Source organism: Mustela nigripes, chromosome 7 (genome assembly GCF_022355385.1).
Source record: "Mustela nigripes isolate SB6536 chromosome 7, MUSNIG.SB6536, whole genome shotgun sequence".
Lineage (NCBI taxonomy): Eukaryota > Metazoa > Chordata > Mammalia > Carnivora > Mustelidae > Mustela > Mustela nigripes.
The window spans coordinates 51,686,469-51,707,148 of record NC_081563.1 but is presented as its reverse complement, the minus strand read 5'-3'; the positions used below and the strand labels follow the sequence as shown (position 1 = coordinate 51,707,148).

Genomic DNA, 20,680 nt, shown 5'->3' with positions numbered 1-20,680 from the left:
GGGAGCCCTGTCCTGGCGGTGTGGTTCAGGAGATGTTGGTGACCCTCTCCGGGGGTGGCCAGGCTCTGTGCCCAGGGGGCCAGATGGGGAGGGGCCCTGCACCCCGGTCTGGGCCTGAGGACTCTGAACTGAAGCTGAGTCTGACTAACTAAGAGGAACCCAAAAAAAAACCCAAACAAACAAATAAACAACACCCAGAGCCACACAACACACACAAAAAAGCCTTTCTCAGGCTACCTGGGAGGCAGTGAGTCCCTCCCCAGACAGTGGGGAGGGGACTGGGCACTGCCAAGGACAGGACCAGCCTGGGCACTGTGAGGCCCTCTCTCCCCACCCCTGGCGCCTTGGTCCTGGAGACCACCCCAGATGTTCCTTGTCCCTTCCCTGGACGTTCTGCCCTTCCCTGGCCTCACCTCCGGCCTCTGTGAATCAGGTTGCAGATCACCTTTTCACAGAGTGTGATAAACAGGAATGAGGACATGATTTCAGTCATCAAATGGGATTGGGGACCCCCACGACCTGTGTCAACGCCATGAAGCTCCTGAGTGCACCCATCCTTGGGCTCAAGGTCCTGGCAAGTCCTGCAGTGAAGGAAGCTACCCACCTCTACTTAACCCTTTCCCTAAACTTATTTGATCAGGGAACCCATTTGCTCCTATAACACCCATGTAATAGGCTTTGAGAAGTGCCTCGTGGGGCATGGGGCCAGAAGTCAAGAGAACTGAACTCTGATCCCCTATTTGTCCCCTGGCCATGGACCACAGTGTCCTCGCTCAAGAAAGCAGGATAGACTCTGAGGACAGGCCCTCAGCACTGGGTTGCCTCATCCAGCACTAAGCTGCCTGGCCTGGCTGGTTATGGCCACACTTGGCCAGTGGTGCCGGTTCCCAGCTGCCCCAACACCCAACAGCCCTCGGGGACCAGTGGTCAGACAGTTACACCCCCCACCCCAACCCAGGGAAACCTACTACTCGCTGGGCATTGCCGTGGACTTCTCGTGCGCCTACGCACAAGGAATGGTGGGCGTGTCTCCCAGACCTTGTGAGGAAAAATTTCCCGGCCTGACAGGTGGGCATCTTGGAAGGGAATGTGTGGGTGGCCTGGAGATGATAATGATATGGAGAAGACAGAGACCAGACAGCCAAACAAGGGTGAGTCCCCACGGTTTATTATGGAAGCCTATAAAAGAGCCAGGTTGAGTATTTCCAAAATCACAAAATGCACAACATTCATTTTTTTAATACACAACATGGAATATTATATACAGATTAAAACCACATGACGGCAAAAACACTCACACGGCACCAGTTTCATATCAAAACAAAACACACAAGTGCTTCTTCAATATTAAAACAACTGTGATAAAAACATATTAATATTTTGAGCAATGTTTACAATAGAGAAAAAATTCATATTTTACTAAATAACAAATATTTAACAGCAAAAACTTTATACTAAATATCTATTTTGAATTATAACAAAAATAGTACTTATAATAGTTTATAAAGACAGACACAAAATTATAACATTAATGAAAAAAAAGTTTTGTGTATAAAATAATATTATAGTGACCTGGGCAGGGTCAGGATGGTGCCCAGGTCACAAACACCAGCGCCCAACATCGAAAGTGCTTCAATCTGCAAGCCCGTGGCAGGAAGAGTGTTGTGGGGTTTTGTCTTTTTAAGGTCAAGTTACAAGAGTTAGGAATGGTACGTGAGGAAACGTCACCCATCTAGCACTACCTGTACAGACCTGCACACAGACACACAGGCACGGGTGGACAGAGACGGCCACATTTCAACACTGGAACCCTCCTGTCAGCCAGTCAAGAGTCAAGAGCGTCTTTCAGTTCTCTTCTTGTTGCCTTTGAGACCCAGCGGGGCAAATAATCCTTCCTTCCTCCTCACAGGGACCCCCTCAGCCTTTCCCTCAGCCCCTCCCAGACTCGTCACCCCAACGTAAGGTGCCTCCCAGAATCCGCCATCTCCCACCCCATCCCAAACCCCTCACCAGGGCCAGGCCTGGTGGGCTTCCTGTCTCTAGTAGCACTTACTGCCTTCTTAGAAAGTCAGTCAAAAAAAAAAAAAAACAAAAAACGACTGATTCAGCTGGGGGCAGCTTGGAGCGTGAACCTTCCAGACACTGGGCTTTTCTTCTGGGTAACCAATTCCAGGGCACCGTGCAGCAGCTCTTTTGCAAGCTTTGATGAGTCTTTACAAGTGTTTGCCTGTTTTTTCAGAAAGTGTGTGTGTGTGTGTGTGTGTGTGTGTGTGTGTGTTGTGTTGGGGTGGACTGAGGGATTTTGCTGATTTTTTAAAAAAATGTCTTTTTGCCAGTGATGTATGTTCTGCACGGATTCTTCAGTGGTAGAACAGTAGGGACCAAACGAAACCCTTGAGAACAGGGGTTACAGAGCCGTTGCCGGTCAGGAGCCCATTCCCCTAATGCCGACCACCAGGGTGTGTGAGTAGGGGTGGGAGGGGCCTGCAGTCCTCCCACTGAGCACCATGGAGGGGGCCACACAGCTGCCCACGGCAGTCACTGCTATGGAGAAGGACTGGAGAGACTAGTCTCCTGCACTCTTTGTATGTTTTTGATTTTCTTACAAAGAGGATTCGTTGCTTTTATAACATCAAAAGCCAAAAGAGAAACACAGAAAGCAAAGAAAAATCCGAAAACAGACAAAATCACTTAGAGACTCACCAAAGACCCCAGATCATCCCAGGAGGCATCCTAGATTGCCAACACTCAAAATGCCAGTGGCAGGAGCTACTCCTCTTTCCCCCAGTCATCCCCTGACCAGCCAGTTTTCCACCAAATCACTTCTGACAAATCGCACATTCCCTCCTCCTCGGCTCTGCAGCACGACTGGCGCGGCTGCCTCAAGACCACAGCAGAGGACCCGAGTCAGCACGTCCAAAGGGCTGCCTCCTATGCTCACCTCCCTTTGCTCTCATCTTGTCCCCACACCCCTGAGCTGGGCTAAGCAGACAGTGGCACAGAGGTGAGAACGACTTCAAGGACATCTTTCCAAGGGCAAAGGGCCAAGGGTGAAGGTGAAGGGAGGGACAACAGAAGCCCTTGCTCCCTGTCAGAAGAAAACCCGTATACGTCCCCATGCTCACTAGCAGGAGTGGGGGGCACCGGGGTGAACCGTGGCCAAGCAGAAGCTTATGGCAGTCACCAAAACCTCGTATGTTCAGGGCTTTTGACCAAGCAGGGAGGGAGGCAGTGGGCCATTTCCCCATCTCCACCAGGGTGAAAAGCAGAGGCACTGGACTTCACCCAGGGAGTGAGGCTCTGAGGTTGAACCCACAGAAGGTCTGGAGCCTAGGGGCAGGGAGACAGCATCATTCGCAGAAGTCCTGCCCTGGACAGCTGGGATGGAGGCTAGGGGACAGACAAGAGGCTTGTTCCAGTCCCCGGGAACGCCAAGATTCGGTTATGTCAGTGAATAAATATGGGGGGAAGGGGGTGGGGGGGGGCGAGGGTGCAGTCCATGAGTCAAAGGCCTTGGGTGTGTGTGTAACAGGGGAGCAGGATGGGCTCAAGGTTGCCTGGCAGGAAGGTGGGGACATCAGTGCGCATGCCCAGGGCCACCAGGGAACATGCTGGGAGGACAGGGCCTGGAGCTCCTTTGCCCCAAGGTCAGAAGAGAGAAAAAGTAGCAGCAATAGGTAATTTCAAATGTCCAAACTGGCAAAGGGGTGGGGCCCCTCCAGGCTGCTTGCAGTCCGCCCCCCCAAGCAAGGGTGACTTGTGTTCTATTACCCAGGATGCTGTTCTTCGGCGGCCACACCAAGAGGGACATTCCACCAGTCTGGGTCAAAGCTGGAAGGGGGGTGGTGCTGAAGAGAGAGCCAAAGGGAGCCCCTCCTTGCGTCCCTCCCCCACATCAACCACCTGCCCTCAGACTAAAAGGGTCCAAAAGAAATGGAGAGCTGGGACCAGTTGGGAACATCACAAGCAAATGCTGCAGCTGAGCCACTGACATTTAACACTGTAACGGGCATGCGGAGTGCCCGGCCCTGTCACTTCCCCTGGGGGGCTAAGCCCGTGGGAACTGGAGGGACTGGGTAGAAATAGGAGCCAGGGGAAGGGCCCTTCCCCGGGAAGGATGGGGCCCTTCTGGCTTTGGGTAGGGTTTGTCGGGGTCGGGGATGGGGGGGGACAGGGGAGGGCAAGTTATGGGGGCGCCGCTCCCCCTTCCCCAGGTTCTCGCCCCCTCCCCCACACAGGTTTCGACCCTTCTGGTGCCTCCCGCCACCCCCGCCACCCCCCAGGCCTGGCTGGGCTGAGATGGGGGTACGGGCTAGGCGACGTTAGACTGTGGCACTCAGCATGGCCTCCGTCTCTGGCAGGATCTTGTTCTGGTTAGAGTCCAGGCCAAAGAACTTGACGCTGAGGCCATCCACAGGGTGCAGGACAGGGACCAAGGTGATGCGGGGAAAGGTCCGGGTAGCCAGCTCAAAACGGCTCGTGCTGGCCAGCTCCACCGCCAGCACCTTCAGGAACAGCTTGGCCAGGTGTTTGCCCAGGCAGGTGCGGACTCCACCGCCGAACGGGAGGTAATGGAAGCGGCCATCCTTGTCTTCACTCCGGGCCTGACCGAAGCGATCCGGGTCGAACACGTTCACGTCTTTGAACACGGGCGCCGTGTCATGGGTGTCCCGGATGCTATACATGACGCTCCAGCCTTTGGGGATCTGGAAACCCTGGAGGCAAGAAGGGGGGGCAGGAGTAGAGGAAGGTGGTGAGAGCCAGAGGAGGTCTAAGAGGGCCAAGGACTTCCTACCCGCTGGCCCCCCAGCCCCCTGTCCCCAGCTGTGGTCCCTCAGTCCTGGCCAGCATCCCCTCTCCTGCCACAGCCTGTGAGTCCTCCCTCCTGTTCACAGATGTCCATATGCAACTTCCCATATGACAGCCTGGTTGGTTTCATCTGACCCAGCATCTGGGGCTGGCTCTCCCCCATCCCCACTGTAGCACCCCAACAGGAAGGCCGGGTTTTCCCACAGGCCAGCATCCACCCTCCCCAGGCAGCGTTCCCACCAGAGGCCCAGCCCTGCAGGGCCCAGCCTCACATCGAGCTCGAAGGTCTGCAGCACGGTCCGGTAGCCACCGGAAATGGGTGTGAACAGGCGCATGACCTCCTTGATGACGCAGTCCAGGTAGTGGAGCCCACTGAGAGTGTCGAGACGCAGCGTGCCCTCGCAAGGGCAGCCGCCGCTGTGCAGGATGCCCTGGGCCCGCAGCTCCTCGCGCAGCTTCTCCAGCACGGCGGGGTGCTTCAGCAGCTGCATGATGAGGGACGTGCTGGCGCTGGCCGTGGTGGCGTAGGCTGCGAAGATCAGCTCCAGGGTCCCGTCCTGCAGCGGCAAGCGGGGATCCAGGTTCAGCCCCCCTCTGCCAGTACAGGGCCCCTTGTCATGCCCCAAAGTCATCTAGCTAGGCCCTGCCTCCCAGCCTCACGTTGCTGTGGCTTCAGGCCACAATGGATACAGGTCACAGGGCCAGTCCCCCTGCTGGGCAGACAACATAGCTGCCACAGCCCAGGGCAGAAGCACTAGCCTGGAAGTCCCTTGGGATAGATAGGGCCGCTTCTCACTCACTGCTGGATTCCAGAGCCTGCCTGAGCAGGACTCATCAGGGCAGTGAGCTCCCAGAGGAAAAGAAAAAATCCTGGGGAGCCAGGCCCTGTGTGGGCAAGGAAGGTGGGTCTGCCCCTGGGCTTTCTACCTGGCAGTCCTAGCCCCTTTCTCCATCCCCAGGACATTTGGTGGGAGGGCAGGAGCATGGATGGGGTTGGAGGACAACCTGGGACCATAGCCATGGGGACCTGTGCTGGGACAGCAGTGAGAAGGCTGAAAGGAGGGGGTCCCCAGAAGACTCAGACCCCACCAGGTTTCTCAGGAGAGCAAGACATCTGGGCATTGGGAGCCCGAGGGCAAGGTCCCAGCAGGTCATCTCGTTCTGAAGCCTGTATTTTACAAATGAAGGCCCAGAGAAGAGAGAGACGGGACCTGAGTCCCTGACTTGCCATGGCACCACCTAGAAGCCATAATACTTCTTGTGAAATGGAAAGGTCATTGGAGCTCCTCCTGGCTCAGCAGGGGGAAGGCCCCAGAGCCAGACCAGGGGTAAGCACAGACAGGGAATGGAGAAGTCTGTGGTCAGACCCCCGCGGGAACGACAGAGTCTAGACAAGGATGAGTTAACAAATCCGCCTCAGGTGGCGCCCCCAACCCACAAAGGGGTGGGCAGGAAGTCCTTCTTGGAGTCCAGTATGGATCATCCTGGTGCTGGCAGCCCAGTTCGGCTTAACCAGTGACCCGCAGGCTGGGAGAGAGTGTCAAGTGTTACCAGCGAAAAGAGGCTGGCGGGAGGGGAGGAGATCAGAGTTGGTCAGAACTTCCCTGCGCTTCCCCAAGGGCTTAGGCTGCCTTTCTGAGGACCATGAAATGCACTGAACTGGTGACTATTGAGGTGGAAGGGGGTGAGGGGGTCCACAAAGCAACTGACACAGAGTCTGTCCTGAGGTTCCTAGAGGCCAGTTTTCAGCATCTTCACCGTGGGGACCCACTCACTCCCAGGACTGGGTGCACAGAAGCTGTGGTGGGGGCAGGCCCACCCATCATGGCTGTTTCTCAGCGCCCCCCCATCAGACCACCCACACGAAGCAGGCTGGGACACAGCCTCTTTACTGGCTGCGTCCCCGCAGCCCCAGGTGGGGTTGGCCACCACCACCACACAGAGACAGCCACTGTGGGAGTGGAGCAGGATGGGCAGAAACAGAACCTGGGGCACTTGTGCCGCCCAATGGGGAGGCCGCCCCCACCTTCAGCTCCTGCATGGTCATCTCCTTGCCGTGCTCCTTGCTGCTCTCGATGAGGATGTCCAGGGCATCCGAGTAGTCCTTGCCCTGGGTGCACTGAAGCTTCTCCCGGATCGCCTTTTCCAGGCCCTTCTGCAGGATCTGCCGCGCCTGAATGCCCTGGTGGTGGGGAGGGGAGAAGGGGGCGATCTGGTTACCAAACTCAAAGAGGCCCCCTCCCAAGGCCAGGAAGGGCAGGGAAGGGACTCCTCTGAGATCTTCCCATCTAAACTGCTGAGACCAGCGGGTGAAGGCTCCCCTCCCCTGCCCATCGCCCTTCTGCTGACGCCTCCTCTCTGTCTGTGTGACCGGTGAGTGACTGAGTGGCCAGCCACCCTTTCCCATAGATGCCCACCTCCTCTCCTCCCAGGCCCTGGGGGCTCACCCGCCGGTAACCGCTGAAGGGCAAGTCGACGGGCAGGGAGAAGACGTTCTCCACAAATTGCTGGTAGACTTCGAAGAGATGGCCCAGGTCCTCTTCTGGGATGCTGAAACCCAGCAGCACCCGTATGGCCATACGGAAGGTGAGCTTCTGCGTCTCCTGGTACACGTTGATGGCCTCTGGGTGGCTGCTCCAGGCACGAAGCGTGTCCTGGATTACCAGCCGGATCTTGGGCAGGTAGCTCTGCAGGGCCTCATGACTGAAGATCTTGGAGAAGACCTGGAGGGCAAGGGGGGAGTTGGGAGGAGCTCGCGCCACCCATGCAGCCCCCACGGGGCCCCACTGAAGCACGTGCCCAGGACGGCGGCCACAAAGACACCGGGTCCTCACCCCAATCGGGCTCCACTTTCCACCTCCGGTCACAAACCCCCGTTGGTGCTCCAGCTCTGAACCCCCTCCTACTGCCTGCGCCTTTGGGCAGAGGCAGGGGAAGGACAGGAGTAAAGCACAGTGTACAGGCACTGCTAAGTCAAGACCTACCATGTTGCTCACAGAGAGATCGGAGCTGCCCTCTCCTTTCCTGCCCCTCAGAAAAGCATGAGCTGCACACAGTGGCAAAGCCCTGGGGATGAAGCAGCCCAGCTGCTAGTAGGTCTACCGAGGAGCTGGTCCCTCCACTGCAGGGCCCCCTTCCCAAATTCCCAGGCAGAAGTGCCCAGGAGGAGTGGAACACAGGTGCATAGACTGGACAAGGAGGTGCAAAGCAGTAGGTGGCTCGTCTCCTCTAATGGAAGAACAAGAGAGTCTGAAGCTAGACTGCAAGCAGGACTTCCCAAGAGCCCCCTGCCCCCATCACCAAACTGCTCTCAGTCCCTGGGAAACACCTGATGGGTGGAGACCCTAGGCAGTCTATTAAATAGATGTGCCATCAAAAGGTCTTCAGTGTGGCAGAGTCTGGAGGCAGGGGGACGGGGGCAAGATTTTCCACCCTGAAAGATCACGATGCCAAACAGAAGCCCTTTTAATTCCTTGCATCTCCCTGGTCCATTTTAAGTAAATGGCGAGTCCCCATTTCCACCTTCTTTGCTTTCCATCCTCCTGCTTCCTCAGTAACTCCCTCCTGCCCCCTCCTTACCCAAATGCCCCAGCGCACAGTTTCATGCTGCTGCCCAGGGCAGGCAGGAGAGGGGAGAACATGAGTTTATTTACTGATACCTCTGCGTGTCACTCATAACCAACATCCTCTATCCACGCCCCCCCCCCAACCAGAGGGGCCACCAAAGCAAAGAGGGCCTCCCCCACCAACACCAAGGGGAAGGTCGCTAGGGAAGGCAGAGTTGGGAGGGACAGCACAGAGGAAGGAGATGCATATTCCCCCCTGCTCCCCTGCCCTGCCCCACGCAAACCACACACACGCGCCTGCCCTCCCCTCCCGTCCCCCCAAACACAACCACCACACAAACTGTAAATGTGAGAATTTCCCCTGCAGTCAGCTCGAGGAGGAAAAGGTAACATTTTCCTGGCCTCAGCCCTGCATGGCTAATGGGAGGGCTGGTTTGCAGAAATAACAGAGCTGGCCCTTCAGTGGCCCAGCCAGTCGTTCACAATAGCACTTTCATTCCCAAATTCCCGGTGGGCAGATGGAGGGAGGGAAGGAGGCCGGTGAGGGGCAGAGAAGCCAGTGCTGTTTGGGGCTGCTCCCGCTATTAAGGGACAGCTGAAATGTAGAAGGATGGGGAGTGGCCAAGGGCAGCCCAGGTCTGGATGGGTCACTCACACCCTGCTCAGCAGCGGGGTCCCAGGAACTTCCAAGGGAGACTTCAGCCACCACCTCCCTTCAGAGGAGGCTGTATGGATATATGGATAGAGGTGGGGCTCTCTGCTTCAGCACCCCCTCCCTGGTGTCCTTAGGATGCCAAGTTCAGCTCCTGATCGGAGTCTAATGGGGTGGGAATGGGGTCTCATCCCCAGAGCCCAATGCTGGCTAACCAAGGGCCCTTACAAAATAGTAAGATGTTCAAGGGGGAGGAAGAAAGATATTCTGTGGCTCCCAGGCCTCGATGGGGAGACTGGGAGTAAAGGCCGGCAAAGATAGGGAGGTCACACCTGGCCTAGAGGAGGACTACCAGGGAGAGGATGGGGCAAGGACTGGCCAGGGCCCCCAGCGAACAGGAAACCCAAGCTCAGAGGTGGGCGTGTGGAGGGGGCAATGGGGCGGAGGCCACACAGACCGAGATTGGTCAAAGTCAAAGCCAGCTAGGCTCTACAGGGTAGCGGGGTGGTGGGACAAGGCAGGCTAGGGACCCAGAGACCTAGGTTTTAGCCCCGGATCATACACCAGTTTACTGCAACACTATGGCCAAGTCATGCCCCCCTGCCTCAGCTTCCTCACGTATGAAATGGTGAGGAGGTGATCTCTGTGGCTCCTTTCAAGGTACAGAGCCCATAAACTAGGTGTCCCAAAGTAGATGCTGTCCCCTCAAGTCACCTAATGCCTACTAGCCCCCCAAATATACACCCCACGCAGGCTACAGTGACCCAGGAAGGGTTCCCAGGGTCACCAAAGGAGGCTCCCTGAGGACACCCCAGCACTCTCAGAAGGGGCCAGACATGACCCACCCACAGGCCCTGCCCAGCCCTGCCCTGCCCCGAAGGTTACATTCCCTGCGCCCTCTAGTGATGACCAGCTGAATCGCTCCTTCTCAAGCGTGGGGTCCAAGGAGGGCCAGACGGAGGGAGACTTGGGACTAAGTAGATGGACTTCAAAGGTGGGGGATCCACATGTTACCTCCAGGTAGTCAGGGGTCCTGACCAGGAGCTGGAATGACCCCAGGAAGCCCTCTGTCATCCTGCACCTGAAGGCCTCTGGTCTGGGGCATCTGGAAAGGTCCAAGGCTCTTATCTTGATCCAGCCCCTGACTCACCAGGGGCAGCCAGCAGGTCACTGCCCTCTCTGGGACTCAGCTTCCCCACTGGTTTCATGAAGGGTCTAACTGGACTTTCTTGGGTCCCTTTCCATCTAGCTGTCCTGCCCATGATTCCTCTCAGAGCCCCCTGAGGCAGAGAAAATGACCACAGGAGAAGCAAAGCAAAACAAAACAGCAGGCACTCTGAGTCAAGGGACTCCGCTCAGAGGTCACCCCATCCGTGCCCCTGCTTCCAGCCCTGCTATTCCCCAGGCATCAGGGCCTCCCAGGCACCAGGAAAACTCCAGGTCCTCATCCCTGGGTTGGTGCCCAGGATTAACAACGAGGGCACTTCCCACAGCCGAGGCAGCCCAGAAACCACCACCTACCACAAAGGCCAGGAGGAGGCGGAGGTGCTGGCCCAGAGCAGAGGGAGGCCTGGGCCACGTCGGGCAGGGTCAGGAGTCGGGCACATGGGCAAGTGCCCAGCTGAGACGCTCAGTGTGAAGAGAGGAAGGGTTCCCAGCCCCCAGAGCCGTCTGCCCTGACCACAGCTGTAACAGGAGCCAAAGCTGCTTTGTTTCCCTCTGGGGCTTCCCTAGGAATTCCCAAAAGTGAGCCAAGAATGTTGGACAAAGGTCATTGGGAACCAGCTTGGGCCCAGGCAAAGCCCTGCAGAGGGAGCAGCAGGTACGGACTTCCCTAGGTGCCCAGGGAGAGAAGACAGAGCGTCCCAGGAGGACCAGGACCTCCCAGGCACAGGCTGGGCTCCCGGCTTGAAGGCTGTGCTTGGTAACCCTCCGCTACCCCCCATCAGCTTCTCCAGCAAAGCGACTGGCCCAAGGGCCCACTTCCCTGGTTCTCTCTCAACCCTGAGTGGGAGGCAGTGGGACACCGGGGGCTTGCCAGGCTCCGATTCTCCAGAACTGTCTCTACAGACACTTGCCCCTCCTGCTCTTACCACCGTGACCCTGGGAAGAGAGCGGCTCACAGGAGCCCCAGGACCCTGGACTCTGACTGCTCAGCCAGGTGCCCTCCCCCTTCTCAGCTGGTGCCTGTGGATGGACAGATGGACAGACAGCCTCTGGACAGGCAGTCTCGGAGTCGGAAGAGCCAGGGCAGGAACCTACTCCTTGGGCCAGTGAGTCAGACTGGTAGGAATGGAAGCGGGTGCCCGGGAGGGCGGGGGCCCGGGCAGGCTACCCGCCGAGCCACGCTGCCGGAGGAGAGCTGCAGCTTCGGAGTGGGAAGAGCAACAGAGGGCGGGCAGTGCCGCGGCAGCTGTCTGCAGGGCACACGGGGGACGCCGAGGTGTGTACTTTATACTCAAGTAAGGGGGAGGACAAGAGATAGCGTCATCTTCCCAGGGGCTTGGCATTTCCACTGGGTCTCAACTTCACCCTGACTGCCTCCCGAGCCAATCCCACTCAGCCACTCTGGCAGGGAGGGGCCAGCCCAGACCCCCCAGCCTGTGCAGAAAGTGGAGGCCCAATGGGGAAGGGCCCTCCCAGGGTCAGTCCTGGCCGTGACTGGCCACACCCACCAGTGGCCCTGAACCCCATCTCCCACCACTCCCCAAGCCCCACTGAGCCACCATGTACCTGTCCTGGGGCTCTGAATTTATCTGAGAGCCCCAAGGGGACACTTCTTTATGGCCAAACTTCTCAGGAGAAGGCCAGCTGTGTGGCTCCTCTGTCCCTGCTTCGGCATTTCCCACCCCTGGAGGGACACCCCCAGCTCTGGCCCTTCAGCCTGGGCAGCCTGAATGGATACATTGGTCGGCACAGGGGGCTCAGGGCCAGAGTAGACCCCAGCCAAACCTGCCCACTCTCTGTCAAGGCCAGAATTGTCTCCCAAGGCTGGAAGAGTGAGCAGACATGTCAGCATCACAGCCTTGGACCCCTCCGTGCCCTGGGAGGACAGAGAAAGGAGGGAAAAGGGAGAAGACAGACCCTAGGCCTGGCCAGAACCCCCACCACTACCCCCGCCCACTGCCTGGCACCAGGCACATGGAGGGAGGCACCCACTCTCAGGCACTCTGGTGGCTGCCTGGCTGTGGGCTCCCTCCCACATTGACCTTCAGAGAGATCCGCTCCCGCCACCCTCCCCCTCAGCAGTCCCTGCACCCACTGGCTGGTGCTACAGTAACTTTTGAGTGAAGGACTTCTTGGGCTGGCAGAACAAAGGCTCTGTGCCTATGCCAGGGGGGCTGGGCAGAGCTCTCAGGGGCAGGGCTGCCTGGCTGGGCCACTCACCTTCCTAATGCAGGTGGGAGCGGCTGCCTTGGGCTGAACCAGAGACTGTGCACGGGCCCCAAGGCCATCAAGAGCCAGGCTGGGCTGGGCTCCCTAAAGACCCCCCAGACCTCCTGGCTCTGCCCTCCTGCTGATGTACTTCTCGGACTCTGCACCCCAACACACACTGCAGGATGGACAGGGTTTCTGAGAGAAGTGCAGTGATCCTGAGCCTGCCTTCCACCTCCGCCCCAGGCCCGTGAGGGCTGGGATGTGTGCAGACAAGGCTTCTTCATCCTACCTCCAAAGCCTGGGGAGCTGTTCCCCCACCTTCGTCTTGGGTTCAGAAGTCCCTGTAGCCAGGAGTCTGGGTTGGAGGGGCAAGAGTGCCATGCCTGGAGTCTCTAGGACACCAGGAATCCAAGACTAAGTGCATCGTCTGGGATGTTCCCCAGGTTTGGGGAGGGCTACTGTCTGAGGCCCCTTGAAGCTATTGGCCTCCCCATTTCCAAAGGAAAAGAGGAAATGCCTTATTCTGGGGTGTGGGGCTGTGCAATGGGGATTCTAGAACCATCTCCCCTCCCACTCCTCCTCTGTGTCTCTGACAACCTCCTCCTACCCTTCCCTACCACCCTCCTTCCAGGGCAATTCCCTAGCCTCCACCCACACAAAGAAGGATGACATCCCTCTCCCATTCATCAGAGACACCCCAGGCCCCTGGGGGAAGGAAGGTTATAAAAACGAGGGGACAGAGTCTGGGGTGGTGGCTATAGGGACACAGGCCTGGCTCCTTAAGAAGATTTTGTTAAACTAGGCAAGACTTTCTGGATTTTCTCCCTGGCAACCCCAGCCATCTTGGCCCTAGACCACCAGGACAGGCGGGGCAAACACCTGGAGTGCAGCGATGGCTGTAAGGAGCCCCTTCCCAGCACATCTGGTCAGACCTCCCAGAGAAGAGGCGGGCCACCAGCCCCAGTGGAAACAGTGACGCTCCTCGTTCTCCCGCCGGCCAGGCCCCAGCACACCTGGGCCTTACTTCCTGTGAGTACATCCCAACCAGGCCTGGGCCTAGCCCAGCAGCCTGCTCACCCACAAGGTCTCTGACTGCAGTGCGGACTGGATCAGGCCGTGTGCCCAGCATACCCCGGACCCTGGCCAGGCTGGGTCCGCTGGGCACTGGGGTCCAGCAGCCTGGCCATTTTTTCCAGGACATAAACAAGCCCCTGAATGTTCTCTTCTCATCCCTCCAGCTAGACTCTACTTCTTGAGGCAAGGGCCAAGTGTCTCACCCCAAACCTTCAATTCCCAAGCCTCTGTCAGGATGAACTGCTTTCTGTCTGCTTCCTACCCCCAAAAGCTAGAGGATAGGGTGTCCCAAAGAGGGAGATCATGGAGGACTCTTCTGTGGCTCTCAGTTTTGGCCCCCGCCCCTGCCCTATCCCCAGCTCTCCCTGGCATTCCTCTGGCAGTGTGCTCTGGGGCATCTCCTTCCCTCCTTCCAAATGAACCATGTGGGCCCAAACCATGGGGCTTTCCAGGTGGGCCCTCCCCACCTGGAGACCCACAGCCAAGCCAGGAACAGGGTGGGTGGAACCACAAGGCAGCCCTGCCCCAAAGCCCTCTGCACCCCCAGGTCTCACAGTCTGGTCCTGATCCAGCCCTCCTCTTCCTCCCAGCACCTCCTCCCTACTCCCAGCACCAGCTCTGGCAATCCTAGGTGGGCAGGACTAAGTACGGCTCCTCTTCAGCTTCATGGTCTAGAAACAACTCTTCCCCATGGATGCCCGTGTTGCACGCCCTGTCCTGCCCTTTCTTTGCTTCCTGACCTGATTCAAGTCTCTCAAACTCCCAAGCCTCAGTGTCCCCTTCTGTGAGAAGGGGACAATGACTGTTTTCTTGTCAGTCTCTATAAAGATAAAATGAGGAAGCAGATAGTCCTTGGAGCTGGGCTTCTGAGTCTCAGGCTGTCTCCTCACCCTTTGGAAAGGGGTTTTTGGGTGGAGCCCTAAAGACTAAGAAAAAATAGTGTGGAACACATTTTATAAGGCCCCTCCCCCGCCCCCGTGCTGAGCCCATAGCTCCCTTCCAGGCACTTCCCATCTCTCCTCTGGACCTGTTAGCTGCTTCCTGCTCTAGTGAGGTACATGGGGGAAAACTACCCTAGAAGCCCCTTTCCAGTCCCTGAAATCCGTGCTTTACGGCAGAGGGGTGGGAGGGGGTGTGCCTCCTCCATCGGATTTAGCCTCCTTTTGTCTGCTATGGAAAACTACTCTTCGCGGGCCGTTCAAAGACATCAGATACTACAAGATGAATACCTGCGTTCACAAAGACCTCTTCACATAGACTTCTGGAGGTGGGAGCCGCTCACCGCTGCGCCCCCACCCCCACCCCGCCACTCTGCCACTGTTCTGGGCATATCTGAGGCTGCCTCTCTCTTTCCTTAAGGTTTCAAACCTGGATGAGTCCTCTGACCCAGTGGAAAACGGGGTGGGAGGGGAGGTTGTGCAGCGCCCCCTCACTGGCCGCCTGAAGCTGGCGGCCCGCCGCCCCGCCCGCTGGCGGCCCAGCTTTGGGGTTACTGCAGTTCAAACAGCACGTGCCGCCCGCGCTTAGAGCCGCGGCGGCGGCTGCTCGGCCCTGGGAGGGGGCAGGGAGGCTCGGCTAGCTCCGTACGCTCTGGCTCGCTTCCCCCGTGCCTCTTCCAGGCGCTCGGGAAATCCACAGGATAAACACCCACTTTCTCTTCCTCTGTACGGGAGGGGGGTAGGTGCGCTCTGATCCCCCGCAGCGCCTCCGCTGCTCTCCCACCCTTCGCCCTTCCTCCGCCGTCCAGAGCTGGGCCGCAGTGCCCCAAACTTCATCTCCCCGCCGCCTTCACCTCCTCCTCTGCCCCGCCAAGGCAAGGCCCTGCTACCGTTGTGCTCCGCTCCCTGAGCCTGCCCGCGTCACCCTTAAGGAACCAGTGGCAGAAAGGCTAGGTTTGGTTTTCCAAAGATCGGTTTTCTGTCCTCAGAATTCCCAAGGGAAACAGGGCGAAAAGGAGAGGGGGGACCACCATTTGCCTTTATCTTTTCTCGGTTTTGTGGAGTACGCGAGGACAGGAGTTGGATGCGCTACTCCCTGCATGTTTGAACTCTGTCCAAACCACCGCCCCCCCGCAACAGCCACCGATGGGCCTGGCCGAGTGTGGGATCCTCTAGCATGGTGTGCAAATGGGGGGCGCAGATTCGGGTGGAACTGTCCCCCGGGGCTCCACAAACTCCTTACACCTGAGACGGGTGCACGGAAGAAGAGAGTCAGAGCAGGGCTGCGGGGCTCTTAGCCAAGAGAGAGAGCTCTTACCTTGCGCTTATTGCGGTGGATGTCCCCGATGGAGTTAGCCACCGTGTTGGGGCCCAGCAGCATGCGCGTGCTGCGTGGCCACTCAGTGCTCACCAGGTGGTGCTCGCCCATGAGGATCTTGCGCACGTTTTCTGCGCCTGTCACGCGGATCAGCGGCCGCCCCAGCAAGTGCGTTTTGAACACGTTGCCATACTTTTCCCTCCGCGACGACTGGAAGCCGGAACCCTGCGGGAACCAGGGAAGAGACCTCTCTCAGGGCGTACATCTCCGGATGGGATGTCCCAGAGGCCCAGCCTGGAGGGCCCGCGGCGTGCGGGGGGAGGGGGGCAGAAGATTCAGCCCAGGCCACCAGTCCTCTGTCACCCCCCACCACCACCAACACACACACACACACACACACACACACACACACACGAAGGTTTTATTTTTCATAGCATGCACGAGAACTGGGAAGTAGGGCCTAGAGGATAATAAATAATGCAAGAAGGCGGGAGGCCCGGGGCACCCCTCGGGAGGGTGTTTTTTGGTAATGACTTGCGGGAGGAAAAAGGTATCCCGGATGGCGGGACCCGAAGCTACAGCCTCCACACACCCCCCCCTCGCTCCCCCGCCTCAAGCTCCGGAGACTCTCGGAATAAATATTTCCAGGCTCCCGGCCACGGGCTGGCGAGACCCCGCGGGGTGGCCGCAGGCCAAAGATTATTTATAGCGGCGAGCGGTGCGTGCCCGGAGGCAGTCACTACAGAAGGGGGTTGGGGTTTCCTCCGTTCTCAGGGGTGGGCCGCGAAGGGACCCGGCGGCCCTCTAAGGGATCTGCAAGGTAGGGTCACGGGGCCGCGAGCCGCGATTTTCCTAATGCAATCTGCACTGGGAATAACTGAGAAGGAGTTTCGTCGCCGCCCTGGAGTTTGGAACGGGAGCTCGGAGGAAGGCGCTTCCCGCGGGGCGGGGCAGGGCGGGGCGGCCGTCACAGGTAACCGGATCCCCGGCGGCAGCAGCAACGGCGTGAGCCCGGGACGGCTAGGCCCCGGCCCCGGCCCCGGCCCCGGCCCCGGCCCGGCGCGCGGGGTAGCTGGCTGAGCCGGCCCCCGAGCGGGTACCGGAAACCGAGGGGACCTCCGAGGGGCGGGTGCAGGGGCGTCCGGCTCACCTTTGACGTAGGCGCTCGCCACCCCACCCCGCGTTAACCCGCGTTAATCCCGCCGGGTGCCAAGGGGAGAGGCGCCACCTGTCCCGCACTCTTGCTTGGCGGGCAACGACCTGCGGGTGCGTACTCCAGATCTACGGAGTCCTGTACCCACGAAGGGACACCTCGGCATCCCCTTTTCCCGGGTTGATCCCTCTGCTCACTTCCCTTTCTTCTACGGAAAAGTATTCTCCAGCTAAATGTGAACACACCCAGCACCGCCGAAAAGTGACTGCAGAACCCGGAGTCCTAATCACTTTTCCACATGCGCCTCCGGCCCCGGCGCGCGACAGGGAGCGAGCCCAGAGAGGCCGCGCCTCCTAGAGGGGGGCTGGGCCGCGGGGGACGCCACCCCACTCCCAGGTTGGCGGGTCGGAGAGAGCTCCTCCACCCCACCGCAGTTCTAGACGGCGTCTTCCCCTTTAAGAGAAATCTAGGCGAGGGTGGAGGTGCGACCAAGGGGGGGTTGAGAAGCGGGATTCCCTCCCTCCGTCTGCTCTACCCGTCTCCCTAGCTCCGTCTGACTCTCCGTCGCTCCTCTCCTTCTTTTCCTCTGTTTTTCTTTTCTTTCGACACAAAAGTTGGGTTGTGAATTTTCCGAGGTCGCTGCCGCCTCTCTCCCGCCGCCCCCCTCCCGTCTCTGATCTGCCTAACTATAATTAAAGTGCGTTTTTTTGTGGCATTAATAAAGAGTTATTTGTCCGCCGTTTCCACGGTCTTCACAAAGAGGACTTTCATAGGGGCGGCCGCTCGGGCCGCGAGTCCAATTTATACAAAAATGTTGTATTTTTAGCCCTAGGCTCTGTTTAGATGGCGCACGGTGGAAACGGAGAGCCCTTGGAGGTCTCCCCGTAAAATCTGATAAATGACTCCAAAAAAATAAAGCTGGGATTCAGAGGGCTCCCATTAACCCCTTCAGCGCTCTTCTACAGGCATCCCCCCCCCCCATTTCCCTCCCACGGGGGAGTCTAGGGCCCCGCGGGCTAATGGAAGGGGAGGCGTAGGCCTGGTTCCCTTTCCCCAACTTCAGTGCGGGTTGGGCACGGAGCCCCAGGCGCCCTTGCGGGATTCGGGGGAAAAGGTCAGGGGGATGTTCGGGGTAGCAGAGAAAGGTCAAGAAAGGGCGGGGGCGATAGACCACGGATTCCGCAGATTGGCTCTAAGGAGACGAGAGCTGATGCCCGCGTGAGTTATTTTATTTCCTAAATTCTCGGCCAAAAGCCTAGACCACCTCCGCAGTTAACTCTTCTAAGTGTGGTGGTGGCACGGGAGAGGCTCTGGGGACTTCTTTACGGAGGGTAGCCCTATTGGTTAAAGCGAATCACACCCCACTGCATGAGCATCCCCAAAAGAGATGGGCCGATTCGGGAACTTGGGAAGACCGCAACCTAGAGGAACCGCGCGCCCCCCACCCCGCCCCCCGCTCCGCTGTCACTCCGCGCGGGGCGGGGCCGGGCAGGGTGTCCGTGTGTGCGCTCGAGAATTGCACGCGTCTGTTAATTTCAAGCCATGCTCTCGCACTTCTAAACCCACAGGTCTCTGCCGTCGCCTCCCGCTCACCTCACCCTTGCCGGGGTTGTCTTCAGGACATTCATCCTTCTCTTAACTCCCACCAGCATCCTCCGGACAAACACGGGTGTTCACCGGAACACAACACACCTCCCGCGGTTAACCAAAGGCGTCCCCCACCCCACAAAAAACCTGGTGTATATCAAATTGCAAAAGCGTTTGTCTAGCACTTGACGAGGTTAATTCCAGGTTAATCTCCCCATTACTTACCTGAGTCTGGTCCCCGACGCACCCACCCCCATTATCACCAGCAGTATGCGGTTGTGTGGCGTCTAGCAACACACACACACAGACACACACACACACACACACGCACACACATACACACGCACTCTTTGGATCTCATACACCAATCCCAAGTTTCTCTCCCCTGCACAAGTGTCCCCACCCAATAAGTAAATAGACCCTTTTCCTTAAAAGCCAACAACCCTCTGGTCTCAGGCTTCTCATCTTCCTTGGGATACCTCCTTCCTTCCCCACCACTAAATACACACACTTTCTTGGACTGTAGACCAGGGCGGTTGTACCTAGCGCAGCCGACGACGCGGTGGGAACACAGCCGGAGGGGCTTAAGGGGGCAATTCTGGCTGCCATTGACTCCTTCCTCTCCCCGACTCAATTTTCGGGTCCCAATATACCTCCCAAGCCCCGGCAGCCGACGGCGACAGGGCTCTGGAGCGAGAAGGTGAGGCGAAAGCTGCTCACCACACGACTCCCCCTCCGGCTGGCAACGTAAGGGGAAACCCCCGGACGGTCCACGCACCCCTGCTGGGTAGCCCGCGACTGGGGAAAGTCAATCTTGGGAGCCCTCCGAGTCAATCTTGGGAGTCCAGGGACCTCTCCTACCAGCCCCCAGAATTTGCGCACTCGGCGCCAATGCCCCCCCCCCCCAACCACGCCGCGGGAGGGCAAAGGAAGCCCCGGCTGCACCCGCAAAGAGGAGGGAAGGGGCGGGGCGGGGACCTGTGCGTTCAGGCTCCCGGCGCCCCCTGGTCGGCCCGCCGCTCCAACGACCCCGCGCTCGCCGCTAGCGGACCCCGGAGAGCAACGGAGCGAGCGCGCCCTTACCTGTAGCAACCAGTGGCCGGTCTCTCCGATGAGCGGGAAGCCCATGGAGCCTTTGGGTATGGGCAGTTTGCAGCTCTTGTCGCGGGTGGCAGCCCAGCGCAGCTGCCACAGCTGCTGCGACACGGCCAGCAGCAGCGTCACCGACACCAGGCACGCGGCGAGGGTGGCCAGCGCCGACACCAGCTCCAAGCCCTCAAAGAGCATGTTGGCGGCCGCTCGGGGGATTGGCTGTGCCGGCCGCGGCGGGGGAGGGGAGGGCCGGATGAGAAGGGACGCGAGCGGCGGGGGAGGGGAGGCTGCGGCCGGGGGTCCTGGCACCTCCAGCCGAAACAGAGAAGGAGGAAGGGGCCGAGGGAAGGGGAGTGGAGGCTGCGAGGGGAGCGGAGAGAGGGAGGAAAAAAATTGCCTACAAGAAGAGAGAGGAGACACGAGGCGACTCGGAGTGTAACTTTGTTTGTTTGTTTGTTTGTTTGTTCCCTTATAGCGGGCTTAGGGGCTGCTCGAGAGGTGGTGAGATGAAGCCGTGAATCAAGCTGGTGGATTAGCTCTCCCCGAAACCATCACACTCGGAAAACTTTGGAAAACTTTGTCCAGCGGGAGCCTCTCTCGTAAGAGCTATCGGAGAGAAAATGCGATCGATTTGTCAAAAGTTCTCCCCTCAAATTCCTAGGTGGAAAAAAAAAAGGGGGGGGGGGGGAATTTCTGAATCCAAAAATTCCAAAGAACCCAGAAACTTTAGGGGTGAGGGGGAAGGCTCCCCAGCCGAGGCGAGTGGAGAGGCCCGAGCCCAGCGTCCCTGGGCTGCCCCGGGCGGCGCGCCGAAGCCGCAGAGCCGCCGCTGCACCCCCGAGGCGGGAGCAGCGGGCGAGGCGGCGCGGCGGGCGCTGCGCGGGTGCGGAGCCGGCGGACCGCAGCCGGGACGGGACGCGGCCGGCGACAGAGCCCCGGGCGGGCGCAGGGGCGGCGGCGGCGGCGGCGGCGGCGGCGGCCGGCGGGCGGGCGGGGTGAGGCGGGGTGGGGTTGGGGGAGGAGGTGAAAACCCGAGCTGGGCTATTGTATCAATTAAGAAAAGGCAATCCGTCCCGGGACGCGGTCTCTCGGTTCTGGAGTTGCTGCTGGTGG

The 20,680-nt window shown here is 59.0% G+C and overlaps 1 protein-coding gene across 2 annotated transcripts; it reads right to left on the bottom strand.

Moving 5' to 3' along the window:
• Nucleotides 1-1,146: 1,146 nt before the first annotated feature.
• LOC132021459 (cytochrome P450 26B1) lies at nucleotides 1,147-20,047 on the bottom strand. 2 transcript variants are annotated; one of them, XM_059405857.1, is made up of 6 exons: nucleotides 19,559-20,047; nucleotides 15,736-15,960; nucleotides 7,257-7,532; nucleotides 6,836-6,991; nucleotides 5,082-5,366; nucleotides 1,147-4,715 (listed from the first exon to the last, which is right to left on the bottom strand). In XM_059405857.1, the coding sequence occupies exons 1-6, from the start codon at nucleotides 19,760-19,762 to the stop codon at nucleotides 4,323-4,325; spliced, it is 1,539 nt and encodes a 512-aa protein (XP_059261840.1). In that variant the 5' UTR covers nucleotides 19,763-20,047; the 3' UTR covers nucleotides 1,147-4,322. The 2 variants fall into 2 exon arrangements, with proteins under 2 accessions (XP_059261840.1, XP_059261841.1); XM_059405858.1 differs by lacking the exon at nucleotides 19,559-20,047 and adding an exon at nucleotides 16,886-17,150.
• Nucleotides 20,048-20,680: the final 633 nt, after the last annotated feature.

Excerpts from the sequence above, each read along its gene's own strand:
- LOC132021459 (XM_059405857.1), bottom strand. The coding sequence starts at position 19,762 with ATGCTCTTTGAGGGCTTGGAGCTGGTGTCGGCGCTGGCCACCCTCGCC. Across the intron at positions 15,961-19,558 it reads CCGGCCACTGGTTGCTACAG|GGTTCCGGCTTCCAGTCGTC; the intron begins GTAAGGGCGCGC and ends TGGTTCCCGCAG. Across the intron at positions 6,992-7,256 it reads CCTTCAGCGGTTACCGGCGG|GGCATTCAGGCGCGGCAGAT; the intron begins GTGAGCCCCCAG and ends CCCCACCACCAG.